At 40.4% G+C, this 25,493-nt stretch overlaps 3 protein-coding genes across 7 annotated transcripts; all 3 read right to left on the bottom strand.

Moving 5' to 3' along the window:
- Nucleotides 1-2,653: 2,653 nt before the first annotated feature.
- RB195_001983 (uncharacterized protein) lies at nucleotides 2,654-10,622 on the bottom strand (the record flags this gene model as incomplete). The annotated part of the gene is made up of 11 exons (XM_064199018.1): nucleotides 2,654-2,694; nucleotides 5,673-5,784; nucleotides 5,977-6,032; nucleotides 6,209-6,356; nucleotides 6,557-6,650; nucleotides 6,722-6,855; nucleotides 6,957-7,022; nucleotides 7,489-7,569; nucleotides 7,651-7,746; nucleotides 7,815-7,909; nucleotides 10,490-10,622. The coding sequence occupies 11 exons, from the start codon at nucleotides 10,620-10,622 to the stop codon at nucleotides 2,654-2,656; spliced, it is 1,056 nt and encodes a 351-aa protein (XP_064054899.1).
- Nucleotides 10,623-12,004: 1,382 nt separating this feature from the next.
- Nucleotides 12,005-16,432, bottom strand: RB195_001982 (uncharacterized protein; the record flags this gene model as incomplete). 2 transcript variants are annotated; one of them, XM_064199016.1, is made up of 11 exons in its annotated part: nucleotides 12,005-12,027; nucleotides 13,493-13,595; nucleotides 13,650-13,705; nucleotides 13,764-13,914; nucleotides 14,001-14,094; nucleotides 14,277-14,410; nucleotides 14,725-14,790; nucleotides 14,852-14,932; nucleotides 14,993-15,088; nucleotides 16,157-16,251; nucleotides 16,309-16,432. In XM_064199016.1, 11 exons carry the CDS (start codon nucleotides 16,430-16,432, stop codon nucleotides 12,005-12,007), a joined length of 1,023 nt encoding a protein of 340 aa, XP_064054897.1. The 2 variants fall into 2 exon arrangements, with proteins under 2 accessions (XP_064054897.1, XP_064054898.1); XM_064199017.1 differs by having other exon boundaries at nucleotides 16,309-16,399.
- Nucleotides 16,433-16,465: 33 nt separating this feature from the next.
- RB195_001981 (uncharacterized protein) lies at nucleotides 16,466-24,823 on the bottom strand (the record flags this gene model as incomplete). Of its 4 annotated transcripts, XM_064199014.1 has the most annotated exons (13): nucleotides 16,466-16,516; nucleotides 19,427-19,558; nucleotides 19,615-19,714; nucleotides 19,807-19,889; nucleotides 20,001-20,050; nucleotides 21,828-21,903; nucleotides 22,712-22,861; nucleotides 23,231-23,370; nucleotides 23,908-23,990; nucleotides 24,238-24,317; nucleotides 24,512-24,587; nucleotides 24,648-24,671; nucleotides 24,756-24,823. In XM_064199014.1, the coding sequence occupies 13 exons, from the start codon at nucleotides 24,821-24,823 to the stop codon at nucleotides 16,466-16,468; spliced, it is 1,113 nt and encodes a 370-aa protein (XP_064054893.1). The 4 variants fall into 4 exon arrangements, with proteins under 4 accessions (XP_064054893.1, XP_064054896.1, XP_064054894.1 ...); XM_064199012.1 differs by lacking the exons at nucleotides 16,466-16,516; nucleotides 19,427-19,558; nucleotides 19,615-19,714; ... (1 more) ...; nucleotides 20,001-20,050; nucleotides 24,648-24,671 and adding an exon at nucleotides 23,014-23,130 and having other exon boundaries at nucleotides 21,793-21,903; XM_064199015.1 differs by lacking the exons at nucleotides 23,231-23,370; nucleotides 23,908-23,990; nucleotides 24,238-24,317; ... (1 more) ...; nucleotides 24,648-24,671; nucleotides 24,756-24,823 and having other exon boundaries at nucleotides 22,712-22,756.
- Nucleotides 24,824-25,493: the final 670 nt, after the last annotated feature.

Raw genomic sequence — 25,493 nt, 5'->3', positions numbered from 1 at the left:
TAACAAATCAACAATTTCAAGTACTCGCCTACAACTATTTCTTGCTGTTCTGACTAAATGTGAAAGTTTGAGTCTCTGAACACTTTTTCAACTATAACCTTAGGCTATGTTAGGTTCCAATTTTTGCTTCTTGGCGCATATTTGGCGTCATTTTGCTCCTTTCTCAACAATATGGTTTTCTTGTCTTGAAGTTTCCATTTTATGAGCAGTTATGAGCAAGCGACGGTGGCCGACGGTGCCGCACCGTCAATCACCGTCGGCTTTTCAATGTTCATGCAGAGTATTGTATGAATGGGGAATCCACATTCAATATAACTGTAACTTGGTAAATTATTATCGTATTCTGCCGATCTCAATACCAAAACCGGATGATAACTGTTGTGAAATAGGCACGCTAATGAAATTTTACAACCAGTCAATGTTTTTTTTTTATAGTGAACTGACGTCTAAGTTTATGCACACATGACGGGCATTACAGGGCTAACACATGAAATATTAGTTGTATTTCTACACATACACGATAGGATTTCTCCTTGGTTACACTCCATACAAACCTCTGTGGAAATGAAGAATTTGGTTGAAACTCTGGCTTCTCAATCACGAACTGAGCAGAAGCTAGTCATAAAACCAACAGAGCATTTATTTATGATTCAGGTACATACATCATAAACACATCAGAAAAGTGAGAAATTTTTCGAGATTCTAGGCAAAGATCAGCGATTTTTCTTTTTTCTTCCACGTTTCAACTGCTACACTGAGCAATTGTTCACAAGCCTCACTTATCTCCTTTCATTTCTTCTACTAATTTCCTAACAAAGGAAAAAATTAAAAACGCGAAGGAAAACTAAACACTCTAGAAGTTAATGTGTGTAGACCTGCCAGCACAATTCAAAATAGTGATCAAAGAACATTTTTATTTTTGGCAAGCACAAACCGTGTGGTATCATGATCATAATCATGTATATAATAACGGGCTTATTCTGTCACGTGTTGTGTGTGTGTGTGTGTGTGTGTGTGTGTGTGTGTGTGTGTGTGTGTGTGTGTGTGTGTGTGTGTGTGTGTGTGTGTGTGTGTGTGTGTGTGTGTGTGTGTGTGTGTGTGTGTGTGTGTGTGTGTGTGTGTGTGTGTGTCAGTCACGAAATTCAAAAGGGGGGTACGATGGGTCCACCGGCGTCAGATACCTATGGAAGGGGGGGGGGGGGTGACGGGTCCACCGGCGTCGGATTGGCGCACTGGCGCCAGATAGCTATAACGTGGGGTGAGACGGGTCCAACGGCGTCGAAATAGTGCGTAATAACTTCGCGTGCATGTCGCAAAAAATAAATGGTTAAAACCGTTTCATAGCCGTGGCCACTGGGCGCGTTGTTTTTCAGCTTCATGACTCTTCCGCGTATCTATTTCTTTGTTCGTTCGCCTCTCAGAAAGTGGAAACGCGCATGAAAACGGCTGCTTAAATAACAGCAGGATGTTTATGTGACCTGACGTGGAACGTTATCTTTATCAGTAGGATGATGCCTTTCACGTTATTTTATGCCAAAACACCATTCTTTGATAACCGTTAGTATAGAACAGGAGAAGAACCCACATTTCGCAAGATACTTTTAAATGTTGTCTATAATATATATTGATGAGTGTTTGAAGCTGAGGCTCGAATGTTCTGCAAATGTAGAAGTGACGCGTTTAGAAAGAAGACTATGAAATCTTTCGCATTTAGTTATAATATAAAAAAAGGAAGAAGGATTGCTGGAGATACACAAGTCCAATTCCATAGAACTAATAACACTAATATTAATTTTCGTTGATCAGTGAAAGCGAGCGATGCAAACACCACAGAAAGTCTGAAGTCCGGCTTTAGCCGGACGCTCAGACTGGTATGATTATAAAGAGATTATGGTTGATATTACGCGTATATAAGTCCAATGAGTTCATCCTAATAATGATATTATGAATCTGTTAACAGGAACGATGAAAAACAAATATTCTAGATTTGAGATTTTTCAAGAGCAAAAGGGCAGTTCAAAGATATGCGTTTTCCTTTATTACGTAGCACGTAAACAAGATAGTCAATTTGCCATTATGGATATGAGCTCATACCTACGAAATTCACCCGTATTCTTGGGAAAATAAAAACTCTCAAACGAGAGAGTATTCGACGAATACAATATAACTAGAGTTCGGCAACAGCCAATCGCCCAATTACACGGCCAAATCCTCCTACACTTTTTTCCCAGTTAAACCGCATTAACTGATGTTTACAGTGCGTCACCGTAGCCAATAAGCATTCAAGAAAAGAAAATGGAGAAATAGCAAAAGGAATGGCATTTATCGCAAAGTTAACTGTCATGACAATCAATTTCAAGAGAACATAGACATTTAACATATAAGTAATTATTAACGTATCACAGAATATTTCGTTTTTTTGTTAAACAAAGTCTATGTCTCTGAAGGCTAAAAGCATAGCTGTCGAAGGCGAACGAAGAGAATATTTTTCTCTTTCTTCTCCATGTCATATTTTTCTAGGGCTATGAAAATCCTATGAGACATAACTTCTCAAGCTAGAGAACAAATATGTGTTGAGGTGACGCGAAAAAGAGTCAGTAACAATGCCGAAAATCACGTATAAGAAGATAGAAAGCACCATGCTGACGAGGTTTCAATCCGACTTCTTGTTGCTCTCATTCGCTACAGGAAACCCTGAAAAAACTTTCAAATTCAGAAACGCAAACCGTGAATTTCTACGTGAAAAACTTTTTTTTCTTACTTTCAGCAGCCACTCAAAAAATTTCATACGATTCAGTAGGGGTGTGTATCGTTAGCTACTCACAGCCTCCGCGACAACCTATCCATAGGGGAAACGACTGGGAACGGCGATAGTTAATTGCCCAGCGCAGCAGATAGTAGCGTCAACAGAGCATTGCGCTGCGTTCGCTATATGCACCGCCCACCACATCGTCTAATGAGGTGCGAAACATGCCTCACAAGAGCACGCCATCTCAGGTATTGCTTCTGTACGGAGTATCGGTGGGTGCGTCTCGTTAGGTACCCGCAGCCCCGATTATCTGCAGCCGGATAAATGCCTGCAGAAGAGGCTGTCGGTAAGCCAGAGCATTCACATCTTGGGCTACCTGTGATCACTAAGCCACGCCCATCCATCACCACATCACTCAGGTCATGAGCAATGTTTGTATTGCAATTACGTGATAGAGTTGCCTTCTACGAAGGTTCAAAGAACAAAAAGGCAACAACGTAGCAACGTAGAAAGTGGAAGAAAACGTAGAAAATGAAAATGCTAAAAATGAAGCAAAAACGTTGAAAATTTGTACAATAACAAAACAACATCAGAAAACATAAATGAAGCTGAATATATTCCGAAATAAAAGTTAAAAAGGAAAAAAGCGTAAGAACGAGAACCGAGGAAGGCGAAGAAAATTTTTGGTTTGAAAAAGTAAAGCAAATGTTGCAACAAATGCTATATGCTACAAATAGCTAACTGAAAATTGAAAACGTTCCAAAATAAAAGCTAATAGGTGTAGATCCGAGAACCTGGTTTTTGAAAGATGTAGAGGTGTGATTGAAAAAACTGTATAGAAAATATGCAGTACTGCAATAGTTTGGGAAATTTCGATTTTTTTGCTTTAAGCAAGTAAAACATACAACGTAAATTATTTCTTGTTTCTGGTATCTCGTGTGCAGTCGTTCGATATATCTTTATACGTAACCGATCCATGCTCAATACGGATGCAATAGCACAGATAGCGTGCCCTGCGAGGCATGTTTCGCCCTTCATTATCTATGAGAGTCGCTGATGAAGGATGTGATGGGTGGGGCATGAGGCAAACGCAGCGCAGTGCTCTGCTGACGCTGCGCAGCGCAATTAACGATCACCGTTGCCAGTCGTTTTCCCTAATCATCGCCCGTCGCGGCGGCTGCTGGTACCTAACGACCGCCCCCTAGTATCGGTAACTTACATATAGGGATACATAAAACGATAGCACAAACCCCAGAAATAAAAAATAATAGTGTTTTATTTGTGTAAAACAAAGAAATCAAAACCTTTACAAACCATTGCAGTATCTTACGTGCATTAAATGCTCTGCAATATAAATACAAATATATCTATATCTTTTATATAGATTTTTCAATCACGAATCTACGTCTTTCCACGACCAGGTTCTCGTTTCTGCACTTCTTAACGTTTATTTTGGAATTTTTCAGGTTCCTTTATGTTTTCTAATGTTGTTTTGTTCTTGTACAAATCTTCTATGTTTTTGTTTCATTTTTAGCATTTTCATTTTCTACATTTTTCTCCCCTTGCTACATTACATTATATTTCTACATTGCTACGTTGTTGCCTTTTTTCTTTGAACCTTCCTAAAAGTTAAATCTATCACGTTAATGCAATACAAACACGGCAAATGACCTCAAAGACTGGTGAAGGATGGGCGTGGCTTAGTGATCACAGGTAGCCTAATATATGCCTACTCTGGCCTACGAGCAGCTTCTTATGCAGGCACTTATTCGGCTGCAGATAATCGGCTTCGGACATCTAAAGACCCCCCCCCCCCCCCCCCCCCCCCCCAATTCAGTGATAGTGATAAGCGACGTAACACGAAATGCGCTTTAAGAGTCAACGAAACGAATCATGAAACTGAAGATGTTGGAATATCTGAGGCCAAATGTAGAAGGCGAGGTGTAGAGTATGAGTGCGAGCGTAACTCTACTCAGTTCCTCATAATGGTCATGAGAAACGGCGCAGGAAACGTAGGCCCCAACGAGGTATGTTAAAACGCGCCATTCTTGCACAGACTCCAATCCATCAGCAGCCAATTGATTGGTTTTACTTGAACTGCTAAGAGAACCCCATTGATTTTCGACGCTTGCTCGTGGATGCGCCGCGCAGTTTTCTTTTGAGACGATTAAGGGGAATTCAACGATGCCACGCTCAATTCCCCCTAATTGCACTGGAGCGATAAGGATGATGAGGAACCGCACCCCTCTCAGGTGAAGAGGGTCTAGCCCATAAGGTGCAGCGCATGTGAAGAGGATCCCTTCCCCAACCGTCCAAAAGTGAAGAGATCCATTCGCCAACCGTCCAAAAGTGAAGGGGGTCGGAGCACCGCCTTCGACTATTGCATCTATGCCTACTCGTATAAGAAAGATCGTAATTTACACTCCAAACTCTTATATTTTCTCAGAGAGACCCAAACATCGTCATTTTCGTGGTACGTTGCGTTTAAAGCTGAAGACTAAAGATGAGCCCCAGCAGGGGTAGGGATTGCTGAAAGCTTATTGTGGTTGGCTGGCAGGGGAACGCATCTAAATGATATAAATACAAAGGTGCTCAAAAAAGAAAAAAAAACAAAAAAGACTTCTGTATTTTGAGCTGAAAATGATGGGTATGCATAGCAATGTCATCAAAATTTTGTCAACAGCAAGAAAATAAAGAAACTTCAAATAATTAGAAAATTCGACTATGTCGAAAAAAAAAGCAAAAAAAAAAGTGAAAACAATTGGAGACTTTTATCGTCACAATAGGGGAACCTGTGCAATTATAAAAAGAGAAAAAAGGAATACAATAACAATAAGGTCAGTAAGCTATCAGCCCAAAAAAAAATAAAGAATAAAAACTAGAAACGAGTGCAGCCCTCAGTGAACACAAGATGCTTGCTCACTTAGCTGTGTTTCTTTTTCGGATTTTCTTCTTCGATAGCATTTCTTCACGATGCCATAGAAATATCCTATATAAATAAGCATGATGCCTCGGAATAATCCAGCCAGTATAACCTAAAACAGCTATGTCCTCTAATATCGTATATGGCTGCACATATGCTTGCCAGGACGGCCGCGGTGCTACTGCATAAATTAACGCACTTTCTTCGCCGTCTGCTGGCCGCAATTGAACGTGAATCACGATAGTCCTGGCAAGCAAAAATGTCGGCACCTATGTGGTCCCACTTATGTAAATGAACAAATTACCTGAGTAACTGCTCTCAACATATTACGTTCTGGGGATGCCCCGGCTGTAAGCACACCTGAAAAAAAAGCATATGAAATCTTCAGGGTATTACTCAGAAGATTTGTTTGCAGACAACAAACAATAACGAAACTATGAAGACCAAAAAATCTTTAAATAGTAAGGAATTCTTTGAAAAAAAATTTAAATTTTGCACGAATGCTTTTTAATGTTTCAATTTTTACTGCCACTTACTTAACATCCATCCATCAAGACCTATCGATGTAGCGTAATGTCCGCCTTCAATGTCTTTAACATGGGCCTCAGCAACATGCTCTGGAGAGAAAAGTCCTGCAGCCTCAGAAATCAACCGTGTTTCTTCAGGCATCGTAGCTGATTCCACCTAAAAATAAAGCTCATTCACTTCTCCGAATTTCACATACACCAGAAATGAAGATGTGTTTCGAGGGAATATTGCTGACTATTTGAAGGTTTGGAACTTGTATTGAACACAAAATTGACAAAGATCATGTAGTTCGGAAAGTGCAAAAACATTTTCAAGACCAAAGAAACTAGCGAAATGGGTAGATCAAAAAGCAACACCTTGAAGCCTTCAGTATCCGTATTTGGAGGATACAGCAAAGAGATGTTGATATTATAAGGGCTGAGTTCCATCTGCAGTGCATCAGCGAATCCTCTGAACAGTACTAGTAGAAACATTGTGTTAATATACTTTAATGTCTAAAAATAAGAACAGTACTAAAGAACCTCAAGGCGAATTTCGCCGGCGCGTACGCAGTGTAACCATAGATAGCACATTGACCAGCGGCTGAGGAAACAAAAGAAATATGCCCGGAGCGTCTGGACATCATGCCAGGTACCACACAACGGGTGGCATACACCTTGATTGAGTTAACAAACTTATACTCTACGCTCTCAACAGCGCGAGTTTGTTCCCTAACAAAACATTTTAAAAGAAGAACAACTTTATAAAGAAACATACGGCACTCAAGTAGTTGACTTTCATTTGATTTTCGAAGTCAGTAATTGGTTGCTCATGGAAGGGTGCCTGTCAATAGCAAATATTTGAGATATTAAGATATCAAGAAATGTATAGGAGGAAAGAGGAAAAAAGAATTTTAAATTTTGTGAAGGGTGTATGCACCGTTATAACAAGGGAATACCTGCGCGGCTAATTTTAAAGCGCCCTATTTATTTCCTTCACTAAATGACTGGTAGCGACTAGCGTTTAAAGGCACCCTCGTTGGGTGATTTCGGTGGGTATTCGTTACGGGTGGGGACTCGGGGGGGGTGCTTTTGATTGCCGTAAAACGGCCCGGAAGATGCGGCGCCGCACGACGGCGCGCTCCAACCGAACCTCCTGTACAAAATGGTGCGCCAAAACGAGAAGCCGTCCGGGCCGTTTTTTCGGAATAGGGCCCCTCTGCCCCCCCCCCACCACTGCCTTTAACCACTGAGACTTCCTAACAAATGTAATCGCTAGATTCTACCTAAATCGAACAACTTTATCCCACCTGCACACTTGTTCCAGCATTGTTAATAAGCACCTCCACAGGGCCTAACTCTGCTTCAACACGGCGGATAACTGCCTCGACCTTAAGAAATAACGTAAAGTTTTATGATTTCTTGTGATGAACATATTTCCACACAATTTCTTGTGAGTGAATATGCAGCACCTCAGCAAAGCCTTTAACAAGGTCTAGAGAGTAACATCGAACTTTTTGTTGCTGACAGCGTTGATCAGCAGCAACTTGGAGATCCTCACACGCAGCCTAGAACACAGACAAAGGATTTCCTTTAGCACTACAGGAAGAACAGAACATGTGAAAATCAGCACCACCTTCAAGTCTTTTTCATTCCTTGCTATAATTGAAACATTACAGCCTCTTGATATCAAAGAGTGTGCTAATTGTTTTCCAATTCCCTTTGATCCTCCTAAATTAGTTGATGACTGAGTTTTATACCTCATAGCTAGAAAAAAGGGAGCAAAAACGCACTGTTTGAATCAAAATCATTCAAACTGTATCCTTAAGATCTTATACTAGAAGTAAAGTGAGGCTGTCGAATTGACGTGACACAAGTTCTAGAATTATCTAATAAATTTATGCAAACACGAATTTTCTATGCTGCTACAATCGTTCTTACCTATGGCGTCGAGAAGGAAATGCAAGTGTTTTTGCAAAATAAAAAAAAAGCAAACAAAATATAACAATTCATCGAACCCCTCACTGCAGCAATATAATTTAGATCACGAGGCAGGGAGGCCTCGATGCCCCAGGAGTTATATGCTGCTTCGACTTGGATATCATTGGATCCCAACGAATGCGACCAAATAGAAGTAAATTCCTATTATATTATCGTTTAGGTTCAAAGCAGGTTAGTTTGACTACAGAACTTTTTCAAAGACAAAGCTCTAACCTGGGAAATTTGGCACTGAGAAGATTTCTGTACCGTGTGAGAAAGCGACTCTTTTTCCTTTGCAAAGACTTCTAACGTAGTTTTTGAAGAGTCTCAAAAACTTGTTGAAAATTAAGTATACTCGGAACGACACGAAGCACAGTGTAGTTGCACGAACGGTCGCGCCAGAGCAACGCGATTTTTGACCGCTCGTAGGGTGTTCGTGAGCGGTCCCGAACCAAGCGACGTCATCCCGATCGATGTCGGCCGCAATTTACCGGTCGTTTTCATTAGCTTTGTTTTCTTTCTGACTTTTTCGTCCTTTATGTATTTTTTTGTTATTTTTGCTGCGTTTGCATTTCTTATACAGGGTACGCATTAATTATAGCGAAAAGGTACTTAAATACTCTACAGCAAAAATGTAACAATTTTGAGAAACCGGCGATGTAGCAATATTTATTGGTCCACTGTAAACGAAATACAACACTAAACTTCAAACATACCTCCGCCGGGATCGATGCAAGCCTTAGGCGCTTCGGGAAAAGGCACGCAGGATATCGACTGAGTCAGGTCGAGCTCGTCCCATGCCTTCCCTTTCCCCAAAGAGTGCACAGAGCGGTGAGGTTTCAAGTAGGCGTTTGCTTTCAAAATCGACCAGACGCTGTAGTCCATTCAAATCCGGAGTTGGGTGGCCACACGTCGCACCTAATGAAGTCGGGAAAACTGGCCTTGCACAAGTTCTGCACCAATCTTGCCTTGTGAAAGGGTGCTCCGACCTGCTGGTAGATCCAAGTGAGCATTACCCCAAGGTACCAATCTGTCCTTCAGAAGGTCCACATAGTGACGTTCGGCGGACCGAGATCCCTGCGAAATCTTTCGCGTACCTTTCTGAGATTGCTCGTATAACACATTGATGCACTCCAACACGCTGGTGATGTTCGCGTGCCGAAAAGCCTTGGCGATGAGGCTCAATGATTGAAAAGCGGTGGCAGAAGCGCTTGACCATACTAAAAATGTCATATTTTCATGCTTGAATGAGATAGGCGTAATCAAATTAACATAACTAAAATAATAAAAGCACAGAAAAAAGGTAGTGGCTCCGAACAGGAGATCAAATTGTCCACGTCTTAATCTATGTTTTCGCTATAATTGTTGCGCACCCTGCATGGATCTATATTGTATCTGTGTTGTTCTTAAGTCATTGTATTGTTTTTGTTCATGTATTTAATTTCAGGTTAATGTTCTTTTTTTATAATGTAAGGGAGGGAGGGTAGGCAAAGAAACAAAAAAGAACATTAACACAGAAATAAATACAATTCTGAAATAAATTTCTAAAGTAAAACATGAACAGAAGCAACAAAATAGCTTGAGAACAATAAATATGCAGTATAGATCTCTATGTCAAAAGCAAATACAGCAAAACATAACAAAAATACAAAAAAGGGAACACAAAAGACGAAGGAATCAGAAGAGCAAAAAGAATGAAAACAAACAAAAAATTTGCAAAGTTTGGCAAATTGTCAAGCACCGTCTGGGAGCGGTCAAAGGCGAGACACTCCAGCGCGACCGCTAGTGCAACTACACCGTGCTTTATTTAACCCAACTATAAAAGGAAGAACATGCCGTTTAAGAACAACTGGGTCATCATATAAATAATGCCAATTTTGCGAAAGATTAAATACAGGAAGCTTTCAAAAAGCTATTTGCCTTCATTATATGAATTTTTAAAATCAAAATTAGCACCGAATTCAGACTAACAGCGAACTAAAAGTGGACGACTGAGTAGTCCACCTCAATAAAGTAGTGATACTACCCTGAAAATAGCGTCCAAAATATAAAAAAGCGATATATATATATATATACCGATATAATATAAAAATGACAGACATATAGCGATATATAATATAAAAATGCGGGAAATCTTCTACATCACTTTGAATACTAACTTAAATCCCTTCAACTGTATAACGAGGAGAGCTCCTAGATATGCAGTCCCAGGACGTGCAATGGTTTGCACAAAAATTCAATCTTTGTCTTTCACTGAATCAGATATGCGACTTTAACAAAAACTACAATATTTACAAAGAGCAATTGTTGATTGGTTAATGTTCATCTTACCGGTAACTACAGCATGTTTCTTATTCAATAAAAAATTTTTACGTGATGGAGTCGAGAAGTACAGCACTAGGAATAATATCAGAGTGATTATTAGTACACCGACCGGAATCAGTGCCAACCAAGGAGAAACCATCGGTCTGAAACGAAGGAAGATCAAGTGAAACTAAGACCATTGTTGGGCAAACTAGTCGAAGTAGGATCAATAAATTTAGCAAAAAGAAAAATTTGAACGCTTGTTTGAAGAGTGATGTGGAAAGCGTAGTGTAAGACAATAAGTGCAGCGAAATGAGAATCCTAGAATAAAGTACGCTCATGCAACTATGGCGATCGATGCAACAATTGCAGTAAGCGCCGAGTGGGTCATAACTGCGAACCGACTAACTGATAACAATGACTCGGGGACTTTGGAGCGTCGTCGCCGGTGCACATGAATGGATTCGAGAACCTACCCAAGAAAAGCCTATACGTAAATCACACTAATGACATATGAGGTAGCCCACATGCGTCGACATCTACGTAAGTATTCTATTCATTATTCATCTACGTAGTGGATTCTATGCGATCAGGCTTGGAGGGTGATAGAGATAAGGGCAATCATCCAGAAGCGGTGCAGTCGCGGAGTGGTCATATTGACAGAGTAACGTAGCCAACCGACCAACTGTATTCGATATCCACAGTGGAACAGTGGAAGCCGGTAGGGTAACCCTACGTCGCACAGAAAAAGGGAAATCTAGCATTATCCCAGACTTGTATAGGGTAAGCCAATCGTAGAAAAAAATTCCTAACTCTAGACATCCCTAATCTAGATTTAATTCAAGTACGATTGCCTTCTCAAAACAAACCGTGTTCTAGACACTTTTCTGATCGTATCACAGTCACGAACACTGCCTGGATTCCAGCAGAATTTTTTTCTGCAAAGCAGTAATGTAATGCGCCGTTGATGGATGCAGTGAGACCCTGGGCGATGAAACTGCTCTGTGAGGAATGATGATAGTAACGAGAAATCACAAAAAAAAGAACCGAGATGTTGCCATATCTGCGATCTGTTAACAAACCAAAGAACACCTCATTGAATGGAAATGAGAGCACCATCAAATGATTTTCTTCAAGTAACATACTGTAATCATACAGGAAATGTGCCGAAATCCCGAGTCGCTACAACCGACATGAGTCTCCTCTATGAAGTCCTCCTCTTTTCAAGGAAAAGTCCGGCGTAATTAGTAAGACTTTATGGATGATATCCAGAGAATTTGCGAAACCAAGTCGCAGGTAATAAATGTTCATCGTTATCTTGAGAAAATCCATAAAATACATAAAAAGGCAGCCAATATTACAAATAAATACAAAACAGTACAATGATGTAAAATGTAAAACATGTCATAATGTTAGACTCCCAACAAAACAAAAGCATAACTTAAAATGAGTCCAACAAATGTAGTACAGAAGCGAAAAACGTTTAAACAAATCAAAACATCTACGAATCGACCATGGCGACCATCCTTCACGGGAAAGTCGTCAGCATACTTTCGTCTTCGACCCTGAAGATGTTAATTGAGCAAACACTCTATAGCTATGATTCGATCCACAGTGAAGTCAAAACGACATGACGTACGGTGCACTTGGGTAAACAGTTACGCACGAAGCGAAGCGTAGCGGTTGGCATCGAGTAACCCCTATTACCACCGTTCATTGCTGAAGTACGCGATGTCCCGCCTCGATTCCAACCGCTATATCCACATCCACCGTGCCGGTTCGAGAGCAAGCGCTTGCGCAACTGCACCGTGATTCATGTCGTTTTGACCCAACGGTGTTTAATACGGTGTTAAGACTTAGGATCTATATAATGTAATTGACGATGTGTTGCATTATCTATTAGCCAAGATGCGAGCTAAGCAATAGGTAGCTGAATACGGAAAAAAATGAGAGAAGTCTAAATATTAACCCTATGAGGAAAATAGCAGACTGTTGAATATGTCTAACAATAGTGCGTGATTTGAGTACCGTAATAAGATGGACATACTACTGGTGATGAAAATCGCTCTTCAATTCTCGCACAAAAATGTCACAACACTAAGCAAAGAGCAATTCAAAAGTGGTTATGTAGTAACGTAAAGAAGCGTCAGAGATATTATACAAGAGGGAAAAGTCCGCAGACAGTGAAAAACTAGAAAACACTACTGAAAGTCAAGTGCTTAAAGGCATCACAATCTGGGGTGGTACGGGTTCCAGGCGCATTATGACTATGCGGGGTCGAGAATTGTGGGTAAAAGGGTGATTCCGTTCATCTCTCCCTGTATCAGTGGAAACGGATGACCCCGGAACGCTGTTTTTTAGGCTGCCCGCAGAATTTACAGCCGCGTGGGCGGCGCCGCTCGGCAGCCTTACGACGTCCCCTATTGAAGTGCGCCACCCTTGCGTCCTCCCGCCTGCGATTCGTAGAAAACCCATTCGGACGATTCACAGGCGGTGGGGCAGGGTGCAATGGTTGCGCATTGCAACAGAAGCCGTAGTAACAGTTCCGGGGTCGTTCATTTACACTGATACAGAGAGAGATAAACGGAATCACCCTCTTACCCACAATCTACGACCTCGTATAGGCACAATCCCCAAGATTTGTGCGGTGATGCCTTCAATAAAGAAATTATGTAGAAACGGTCAAAGAGTTCTATGAATGAATCAAGATGTACGACAGTTACAAGGAAGTAAGCAAATACCAGCAACTCTTTGTAATAATCGGAACACCCAGAAGGAGGAACAGCTAAATAAGTAGGAAAAATAGACATGAATGCCTCATACGGTTAGGGTGTTGTTGTAGAATAGAACGCGAATGTGCATGCAGAGTGACGATTCAGACTACGTCGTCACGCGGCGTCTGAAGCATAGTTTTTTTGGCACAGAACTGACAGAGTGATTCTACAAGTCTCCTTTCGGCAATGGTTAGGGTGCTAGATTGGTCGTCGAGGATTCGAACAACTGTTAAATTAGTAGGTTATGAATGCTTACTTTCTCGTTGGTTCTTCCCGCTCAACGCGTAACTTTTAGAAAGTGCATTGAAATATCCAATAATAACGAGTAAAGCTCCTCGGACGGGCCCAGCAAGTGCTATCTAAGGTATGGGATCAAGCAAATGAAGGAACACCTCGAACAAAGAAGAGCATACCTGAGCAAATGCCTGCAGCGTACTTTTTTCAGGGGAAGATCCAGCCGTCCCAACACCTTGATCACGTTACAAAAGGTACAAGGGCGGGATTGTTTTAAACACCGTCAAACAAACCTAGAAACCATCCCATGAGACCATTTGTTGTCAAGTAATTTCCGTTTTCGATATCCGTCACATGCGCCCTGGCGACTTCCTCAGGAGAAACTATCCCAGCAACAGCTGTCATCTTACGCATAATCACTGGCATTGTCGTTGTATGAAAACTCTGCAGAAAGATAAGAAAAAAATTTATATACTATTTCAGATATAAATAGATATGAAGTAAATACTAAACAAATTGCGAACTAGTACCTTGAAGACGTCTGTATCTGTATTAGGTGGACATAATATCGAGACGCTGATATTATACGGCAACAACTCCATTTGAAGAGCGTCAGCAAGACCTCTAAATATTTTTCAAAACAACTAAATCTATGCAACCGTTGATACAATTAAATATATGCAACTCCATGTTCATAAACAAATTCTACAAAATCGGCTACAGAAAAGAGTCAAAAGGGTATTCAAAAAGTACCCTTTTTGAGATTTCCACGAGAAACAGGAAAGAAAACTAGTGGGAATGATCACCTGAGGGCGAACTTGCTCGCCGAATATGATGAATAACCCCAGATTGCAAACTGTCCAGCAGCAGAAGAAACGAAAGAGATGTGTCCAAAACCCCTATCCTTCATTCCAGAAATAACACACCGCGTTGGGTATACCTAAATGCATGAATTCAACATCAAGTGAGAGTAGTGTTTTACATGAGCCTCTCTGTAGGTCATGCTGGTCTCTGAAAAAAGGAAATTACTCGTCTTCGTACGACACAAGTTGCTACTATCTTACAAAATGTAACAAAAGATTACATGTTAGTAAGAAATCTAAAAGGAACGAATGCTTTGAGTTCTATGCGTTTTCAGTAGAACCAACTCCCAAGCAGAAATGATGAGGTAGCGAAGTAGCTTTGAGAGAAGTTCTACATATCTGACAAAAATGGAAAACAACGAAAAGGCTATAAATTAGAGGAAAAACTTACAGCGGTATAATAGTTTAGGGATATTTGATCCTCAAATGCGGATAGCGGCAGATCATCGAAAGCTCCCTGTAGACAGAAAGAAAAAACAATAAACATAACAGATGTTAGCGATTCAAAACGAAATTACTTGTACAATAGTACCAGCGTTATTGATCAGCACATGAATAGGACCAAGTTCATGTTCGATGCGGTCAAAGACATCTTTGATCTGTAACTTGATTATTGAGGAAAAACCTGTTAGAAAATCGATTAAAAAAAATTTTATCACCTCATCGAAGTTCCTACTCAGGTCGAGTGAGTACCACAGGACCTTTTGCTGCTGGCCTCGACTGTCAGCAGCACACTGTAAATCACGATGAGCCTTCTGAAAGAAACACCAAACTTTTCATAATTACGCCTTAATGGTCATTTTAGTTCGATTTTCACTCTAACCATTGGGCAATTTATAACAGTCGTTTCAAAAAATGGCTGTTATACATTGCCCAAGAGTTAGAGTGAACGCACATGTCTGTGAAAGAGGATAGTGTTGTGTTGATCAAGCCCTTTGGGATGTATCAACGCAATCAACTTCAATTCAGAATAGTTTTATTTTTTGAACATTTATGCAGTCCATACAACGATTTGCGGGGACAGTATATCGCACGTGAGTATTCGCATCTAAGTCTTAACACCTATATGTCTCTGTTCATACGGTACAAAATTAGTTAAATCTCCTACCTGCACTATATAATAAGGACTAACGAAAAGGTTTTCCGAATACTGATGAGAAGGCGAGTAGCGATCTCGATCCTATTCCTGAGTTTTCGGAGTACAAGTAAGCCGACCAACGCAACAACATGCGTAGAAATCTTGCATAGTCGGGTCAAAACAACATGACTCACGAGTGTAGTTGAGGTGCACTTGCGTACGCGCTCGAAACGGCGCGGTTGAGGCAGCAGTTGGGACCGTCGTAAACTGCAGTCATGGGTGGTGCCAGCAAGGGTTTCATTACGCTCCTAACCGCTACGCTTCACCGAAGCGCCTCGAGAGAAGCCGCGAGGGCAGTTGCGTACGTGCTTCATGTCGTTTTGACCCTACCATATACACGAGTGAACCTATTCTAATACTAGGAGACGATCAGCAAGCGCAGTCGTCCATATTGATTACCCTTTAGTAAAGAGCAGTTGTTAACTGACACTAGCTGTCGGCTCCCGACATCGCAACACTCACGCTACTTTTGCGCATGGCTGCCTGGATGAGACATAGCCTCACCGTACGGCTTATTCCCATTCTCTACTAAACGACGGCATTAGGCAACGACCGCCTTCAGAACTGTGTATTTTTACGGTGTGTATAAAGGTCATACTTGACAAGAGCAAAGTTTCAGCAAATTCGCACAACTGTGTCAAATATACATTACCCTACGGAAGCTGGATCATATGTCGAACCTTACCTTCAGATCTGCTTCATTCCTAGCGATTATTGATACATTGCAACCTTTTTCGATAAAACAAAATGCTAGTTCTCTACCGATACCCTTCGATCCTCCTGAAAAGGTGTTTTCAATCTCATCAATCATTAGTAATTCGCGAAACAAGTGTTCACCTGTAACAACAACATGTTTCATATTTAGATCGATTTTTCTCCGTTTAGGTAAGGTGAAGTACAGCAAGACAAAAACAACCAGTATCAGCATTAGAAAACTTAGAGGCATTAAGAACGGCACCATTTTCGAAAAAAAAAAACTGCGAATTGTGCGAAATTAGAACACAGGTGTTAGAATGAAGTCTTCTCCAGCATAAAATTCCGTAAGCTGAAAAAAAAAACAAATTAGAATCTACTTCATGAGCATAGCTTCGCTATCAGCGTTGTTGACAATTAATGCCAATGCAAAACAAGCACCAGTTTGTTTAATATCGGACAATGAAATTCATTTTTCGAGCAAAAACTGATATTCTATCCAGCATTTCCATTTTCTACGTATAAGCAGATTTTCAGTTTGTGATACGAAATAGTCAATTATACAGTCATACACAGATTGTGTAGCATTTTTATTCTCTATTGTTCTCAATCAGTAACGGCACTCCTGTTACAAAATCGTTCTCATTGGTCTCGGAAGTAGCTTATGGTTTTCGTTTTAGTATTACCCTAATTTAAAACGCGTTATCTTTCGTGATATCTAGTAAGTAGATAAGAAAAAACTAAATATGTAAATATAGCTACCAAAAGCTGAGCTACACGAAGGTTATCCTGAGAAGGCAGCGAGCGACTACTGTATCAAAGAAGAGGTGTTTTATTTCTCGGTTTGCTCTTTTTCGGCAGTTACATAATTCATGCCAATGTTCATGAGATTTTTGATGCACCGTTCAATATAACAGCAAAGATTAGAGAAAAATAAGGAGATAGTCAATGCGAAGACTCGAAAAATCTTACATAACAATTACAAGCAACACAAAAGAGCAGACTTCTGAACCTAATAATGTTATGTGCACAGATGAAAAGTGAAGTGCGTAGTTTCTTTAGGATCATGATTAGTACTCCACTGTATCATCATTGTAATTTTAGAAGTAGATCAGGAGCGACTGATCTTAAGATGGCGCACTGAAATCTAGACCCGAATCTTTCATTCTAAACTGAAAAATGTGAATAAACTGAGTATTAGAAACTGAAAGGCTAGGAAGGCGAAATCTTTAAATTTTTCTCTTGTAAATTAAAACTCAGAGAAGAACATATGTCGAATCGAATATGGGAACAATAAAGAAAATCAACAATTCTTAGAAAATCCTGCTTAAAAAAACAAGTAATCGAGTTCTCAAGGGTAAAATGGGCAACTCCCTCACTTGTCAGCATATAAAAAGCAAAAAGCAAAGCTAAGAACATCGAAAATACATGCGCTGCTGCACTTATAACTGTTTCTTGCTATTTCTTGCCAAAAAAAAAAAAACCGTTCCGTGTCTGTGTTGGCAGTGCTATCACCTCACTGCTTCGGGATGGTGTGATCGCTGCTAGTAGTGTGAAGTTGTACTATTCTAACTGCACAAATTTTAGGTATACTCTCCACTTCACAAATTCACCTCAAGCGTTCACAAGAAAATCAGCTATGAGGATTGCTGAGAATTATTCGTTTCCACGTAAATTCATTGCGGCTCTCCATTACATTTTCCCATTTGAATTCGAAACAAATATCGCGTTCGGAATAGTTACTGGCCATGGGGGATACACACATTTCCTACGTTGAAGTTTTTTAAACTTGTTATAAATGAAAAGAAATGGGATAAATCGGTGCTACTGCTTCATGCCTTCGAGAGCTTTAAAGGCATCACTCCACGATGGTACGGATTTCTGGTGGAGTATTCGTTTACGAGATTGTAGATTATTGAGAGAAAGGTGATTCCGTTCATCTCTTTCTAATTGCCGTAGAAAACGGCCCGGAAGATACGGCTTCGAGCGTTCCGGCGCACTATTTTCTACAATGAGTTCGATTGGAGCGCGCCAGCCTTGTGCGCGCGCCGCATCTTCCAGGCCGTTTTTTACGGGAATTAGGAAGAAATGGATAGAATCACACCCCTCTCCATGATCTACTATCCCGTATAAGAATACTCCACCTGAAATCCGTACCACCTCAGATTTGTGGGGTGATGCCTTTAAAGACAGCGTATCACGATACCAATGATGTTGGGATATCTGAGGACAATAATTTGAGTTTGGGGTGTAGATTATGAATACGAGCATCGCCTTGGTCACTCCTCCTAAACCGTCCTGAAAAAAAAAAAAACAGTGTGGGAATCACTTTATTTCCTATGGGGGACGTTAGGATGAGGCACCCTTAGATACATCCGGTTTCGTCAGCAGCCGATCTACGACAACGCGTTTCCCACGTCGTTCTTCAGGATTATTAGATCGAAATGAGTAGGACCACGGTAATGCTCGTAATCTACATCCGAACTCTATATTTGCTCACATAGATCCCAACATCGTCGCTTTCGTAAAGCGCTGCCTTTAACTGTCAAACTAAGACGGTAAGTAAAAAGTCGATTGAATTTTTCTCAAGAATCACTGAGATGTTGGGTCAGACTTTCCGTGCACATAAGGGCACGCAGCATGTCTGTGTAATTGCCATATTTTCATTCAAACCACAATGACAAGCATTAGTAGGGTCTCAACAAGAAGATATCAACAGCTGGTTGTTTGTGGCACAACTATAGGAAACGTGAATCAACCGAACAAACTTGCTCCACAGATTAGGCCAACTACTTAATTAATTTGAAACCAAAGTGATTTATTGACAGAGAAAAGACAATTATTTTATTACTTATGAATAATTAGAGTTCAGTCTGAACAATAGAGGGTTGCGGAAAAAAGATATGTCCAACTAGGTTTTCTAGAAACAAATCTAGCGTAATGACCGTGACATAATTTCTCTAAACACTTTCTTTCATGCGTAGTTGACATTCCACATCAAACGAAAAAGTGCACCTCATCCAAATTAAACAAATTGAAAGCTTGTTCTAAATGCATTTTTAAAAGATTGCCATGTAAAACTTAAATATGCGAGGTGCTCGAAAGAAGGCACAAGGTGGTTGGTGCAAAATAAGAGAAATAAGAATAGCTAAGGAGTAAACGAAAGGAGTAATTGGCGATACGCTCTAACAAATAGTCTCTATTACAAACTATTGTCTTGACCGCGTAGGCTCCACAAGGTGATCACTTGAAAAAATCGTACCGAAAAAAAGTGTGCGGCGATCGTCCTTTCTTGATGTTGTCCACTGATCGTTAATGCAGCCCAAACCAGTTGTGCGTCCGCACCGCCAACAATGATATTCCCCTTGTGAGTTAATTCGTCGTAATCACCAACCTACGTGTCGTTTACTGCTAGTACAGACACATGAAATAAAACGGTCAGGTTTTTACCTGCACCTGTGGTCCACAGCTGCCCAATACTCGCTGAACTGTTTGCCTCACAAATAGTTCAAAGTCACTTTGAGTAAATGGTCTGGAGTCAGACAGTTCACTGAAAAAGTAAAGAAAAGCAGAGTCGGGACGACGAGTGAAACGATTCAATTTTCAAAAAGTGAGGTCCTATTTGGTGAAAAAAAACCATACATTTTGACCATCAACCGTACGTAGTTTGCTTTGATTGCGCTGCGTTTCTTAGCCATCCGAAAGCGTAAGATCCAATCCGGAGACTGCAATGCAAAGGCTAATCACCACCGTTCTTAAAGGTGGTACTTAAGGAGGAGTTGCTTCTCATATCACTTTAATTTCATTACAATAATAAGGTAACTGCCCTGACTTACGGAAAATGCTTCACCAGCTCTGATTAGATATCTCAGCTCATTGTCGACCACTGTATGACCGAATAACTTTACATAATAGTCGTAGTATAATAGTCGAAAACAAAAGAAGAAATTCTCTTCCGAATTTCTCACGTATAGGGCTTATAAACGAATTTCGAATAGTTTGTCTTCGTCAGCTAATCGACTCATGACACATCTGCCGCATGTTTTTGGCTCCAGGATCTGCCGTGGGCACAGCGCTTGTGACGGTGTCTCCGCCGATTAATCTTTATCCTTGCTACTATTTGTTTCGACGTACTTTATTCCGTACAAATGCTTTTTCATCTTACTCAACAGCAGAAAAAGGTGTATATAGGGTTTTACAGACAGATGAACTATACGTAAAAGATTAAATAACCGAAAAATAGTTAATTCTCCTGTGAATATTCCTCAGTATGATAATTCTCTGTTTCTCAAACCACCAATAACATCGACATACGCTGACAGTAACTTTGTCGAGCACTACCCAGCAGTACCTGGCGTCGTATAGCTATGAGTTACTCTTTACTAAAGTCTATACTAAAGAAGTGAACAAAATTGGAGTGTGAAAGAAAACGAAATGAAAACAGACAAAATGATGGAACACCTAACAACGGTCGATTAAAGGAAATCCCCACCCACCAATTTGAAAGTTGAAACAATTTTTGACATGTCCCAGTGCAGTATATTGCGTTATCATTGTGCGGCCTTTAATCCGCTCTTCTCCCCTCCACGCAATATTCGATCCAATTCACTTTATTCATCGACATTTCAACCTGTGCTCCTACCCAACAAATCCATGTGAAAGCCATAAGCAGAGCTCTCAAAGCTGCGTAAATGGAGCAAAGAAGAAACACGAATGTTTTCGAGCGCTATTCACGAAACAAACCGAACAGTACTAGATTCCGAATGTCTCACAGGACAGTTGGATAAAATAACAACAAAAATAGTAGCGAAAACATACTGCGAGGAAACTCATCCATTAAAAGGATCAACACTTGCCTGAAACTGTGCCACCGCCACTATTTCTGGCAAGCATCCACGCAAGGTAATTACAACAAACTGTTTAAAAAACAAAAAAAAAACTTATAAAAGCCCCGTGCCACTAGCTTCAACAATATAGAACAAACATAAAGGGAGATATTGTTGTTTGTTCATTGAAAGGTCAACGCTGAAAGTCGAAAGAACGAATTCTGGTATACGATCGCCACATACACAATGTGTGAACAACGAAAACTCCATTTCTGAGCAAAATATTCATTGAAATCCATTAATAAATTATAAATAAAACATTTTAAGCAAGAATAGCGATGATAAAAGATAACATCTCAGAAATGACCATTTGATGCAAATAAATCAAAGTTATGGCGACATAAAAAAGGAACCCTAAACAATTACTTTGTGCCCAAAAATGTACCCATAAAAAGGAGGAGCGAGACCGGAAAGAGCCTAGAACGAATGGATCCTATCTAGTCGACTGTCTTTACAAAGTACGCACCAGTACCGAATTGAAGACGAGGACACTTAAAAAAGGTACCAAATATAGAAATTTATGTTAAACAAATGACACATCTGAATAGGGACATGAAACAAATCTGAACTGAAATTAAACACTTGAATAATCCAGGAAGAAGTGACATTCCTGTGCAACACATAAGTGATCAAAGCAAAAAGATGAGTAGAAGTGACAACAACACGATTCTAGGTAACAATTCATGTGTTTTAGTTCTGGAAATATATCGAAGAGATGACTAGCGTAAACTTATACGATGAATCATTCGATTTCTGGAACCTTATTGCACGGATTACTTTTCTTTCGAATCACTACTGTACCACGTTGACGTTTTACCACCTCCAGGCGGTAATGTAACAGCATACGATTAAACTGAAGTAAGGATAATTTAAAAAAGAAACAAAGAAAGAGACAACTTGTCTTCCATAAACGGCATTGCCACCGATTAGAAAAAAAAGTTAAGAAAAACAGTCTGGGGTTACTACAAAGCACTGCACCAAGTCCATTGGTTGTGGAACATGTAGCACGGCGGCAAAACAAAGCCCAGACAGGGGGCGTAGATCCATTCCATCTTATAAGCATTATTCCCTTGGTAACAAACATTAAGCAAGTCTGCTGATGACAGTAAGTGAAACCGAACTTCTAGGTTCGTATGGATTGCACAGAAGATATAGAAAAGTCCAAGGTCGAGTGAGCCAACCTTTACAACACAAAGGAAGTTAAAGGCATCACCCCACGATTCTGAGGTGGCACGGATTTCAGGTACAGTATTCGTGTACGGTATCGCAGATTATGGAGAGGTGGGTGATTCCGTCCATTTCTTGCTAATTGGCGTAAAAAACAGCCCGGAAGACGAGGCGTGCGCCCACGTCTGGTGCGCTCCAACCGAACTCCTTGTAGAAAATAGTGCGCCGGAACGCTCGAAGCCGTATCTTCCGGGCCGTTTTTTACGGTAATTAGGAAGAAATGGATGGGATCACCCCCCTCTCCTTTACCTACGATCCTGTATACGAATACCCCACCTGAAATCCGTACCAGCTCAGATTCGTGGAGTGATGCCTTTAACTAGCGCTGCTTCGCAAACAAGTTTAGGTCAGACGGCCAAGAAAAAAGAAATGAACCCAATTTAATAAAAGTAAGGAAGATTTTATAAGATATGTTACAAAATATGTTACCATACCTGAATTGAATTAGGTCGCCCTTTGATGTGGAACTCGATCCCCATCTCTCCACGACCGCCTTCAAGCGCAAATCTTTCTAGACGTCTTTGCAACTGCGACATCTGCAACTTTTGCTGTAGCCGCCGAGTTCTTCGTTCTTCCACGGGATCCTTGAATGAGAAATCTAATACTAAACATCAAAACACATCAGAAATCCAATACTGTACATCAAAGCAAAAAAAAAACTGCAAACTAAGGTCTTTGTCAGAGCTTTGCACATGCGTGCAACAAGATAGAAGGAAATAAGTCCAAAAATATAGACCTTTTTCACAACGAGATACCTCGACAGTTGATAAAGACAAATACTTTTGAAATTTGCAGTTTGCATCCACCTATACAGTGATTTCATAAAACCGCCTTTGATTTCTTTTTCTCCACCCTAAACTAAAGCAGTCGGGGGCTAAATAATGAATAATAGTAACAATCAAAGGCGTCATTGGATAATGCTGTTGGGTAAACAAGAAATGAAGTGATCTCACAAAGTCACCCTCTGTCACGGAGGGGGCGTACCCGACCCAATCGCTCTGTTCATCATCAGCATCGGCTGCACAATTCCCACCGTCACTTTCGCTTGTTGACGAGATGCAAGACTCAGCCCCGTCCCAGTCCATTCGGCTGTCTGAACATATGTAATACACATGTAATCTCCGCGCGAAACACACAGGACATAGGAATCAATGTATAAAGGTTGTTTGTGAGTATGTAGTCACGTTTACTTATGTGAACAAGAGAAATGGAACGAAAAGATCAAAGAAGTGGACGAAAGGAGTAGACAGAGAAATAGCGCAGCTTTAATATAGCAAAAATTACTAGTGAATGCTAGAGTGTTCTAAAGTTGTCTCACATCGAAGTCACTGAATAGACCTCAAAAAATAGATTTCATGTTTGGGCGAGAAAACATTCCACCGGATATGTGTACGGAACAAGAATAGATATTTAGAATTTTTACTGTACCTACTAATTTGTTATGTCTATCTTCTTTTTTAGGTAACTAATCCTAATCCTTTTTCTAAGCACAAGACTATAAAGCATGTGCCTTTCTACATAAGTGTTTTGTCATCCCTACAAGCATCTTCTTTGTTTGACTGCTTTTTATTTGCAGGAAATGCTCAAAAATCAAGAATGAGCATAGGATTTGCACTAAAAAGGCAATAACCTGGCTTTGATTGAGAAGTTGACGGCTGAGGATCGACATCCATTTTGTAGCCTCGTGGTCGGCGGACTAAGCGTTTCTTCTTTCTTGAAATATTACAAATATAATTCATAAGAAAAGGATCCTATATTTACTGTTCTCTACACTTCAAAAGTGTAGGTTATGTGCGAATTCTCAATTAGCAGTCAGAAGAGAAACGTAGACAAACAAACTTTTTTTTAGTTCCTATCCAACTCACATGTAACTTATCTTCATATCTTTAAACGCATCAATCACACAGCTTAATTTCGAGTAGGTCTGGCAAATGATACGAAAAAAGAAATAAAAACACACCTTACTGCTCGTGGCATGTTCGGAGTCTCCGGTAGCGAGTCAGACTCCAAGGTGACACATGCCACATGCGACACAACTTTCTAAACAGTTTCTCTCATGTAAGATTCAAAAGAATCTAAAGAAATAATGACTGAATACCAAACAAGAAAAATAGAAAATATAGATTACAGGAGCCATTAAAAATTATTCATAAGAGAACGAATCTGTTTCGTCAATTAACAGACAAATAAGCATCAGAGTAGTTTCGCAAAATGACAACTGTAGAATAGCCAACCTCGCAATCCTCATCCACATTCCCACACTTCAGTTTGCTTTCGCTGTCAAGATCTCTTTCTGAATCTGACATTAATCTGAAATGGTGGTCATTCGCTTAAAAAAGCACATTGTTTGAAACTCGTATCTAAACTTACACCCGGCTGCGGGAGGCTCGGCCCCTTGGACCAATGCTAACGCTCCGCGAAATTCAAAATGGTACACCCTCTAATTATAGTTGGGTCAAAACGACATGAAGCACGAACCGTTGCGCCAGCGGCCGCGCTCGGAAGCGGTGCGGTGGAGACAGCGGTTGGAATCGAATTGAGACCATGGCGAACTGCAGAGGTGTGTGGCGGTAGCGTGGATCCTTACACGATCCCAACAGCTACGCTCCACCGCTCCGCTTTGAGCGCAGCCGCTTGCGCAAATGTCCGTGTTTCATGTCGTTTTGACCCGACTATACTTCCTCTGTTGCATCAGAGGAATAAGGTTAGAGAAAGGTTGGAAATGATTGCCTTACGATGTCTCACGTACTCTTACCTCTAAAGAAACGAGGAGAATATCACAATAAACTTTAATCCAAGAAAGAAAGGAAGTATGATCTCCGAATTTCAAACCGAGCAAAGAATGAAATTGGAACTTGGGCTTTCTGATCCTTATCAGACAACTAACCACGGTCACTTCAGCTAACTGCATAGTTAACATCTTTTACTCTTTCTCTGTTCAGTTTTCTTCTCGTTGTTCCAGCTGTTCTTACATTGATCTTATTTATTACTTTCACTTGTTTAATTTGAGTTTTCATCCTCTTTCTCGTCTATTACATCCCTGTTTTACTTGACTTGTTTTCTTTTCATTCTATTTGTTTTCTACAGGCGGACTGCTTCCAATATAATCAACTTCCCTGCCGTTTTCACTTGATTCCCATAGTATCAAGTATTAACATAGTACCTGGACACCTGCTTTTAACCTCGCTACTGTTTTAGCTTTAGTAAAAGAAGAAG

The sequence above is a fragment of the Necator americanus genome, chromosome IV (assembly GCF_031761385.1).
Source record: "Necator americanus strain Aroian chromosome IV, whole genome shotgun sequence".
NCBI classification, from domain to species: Eukaryota; Metazoa; Nematoda; class Chromadorea; order Rhabditida; family Ancylostomatidae; genus Necator; species Necator americanus.
This window is presented reverse-complemented; position numbering and strand designations above follow the sequence as displayed.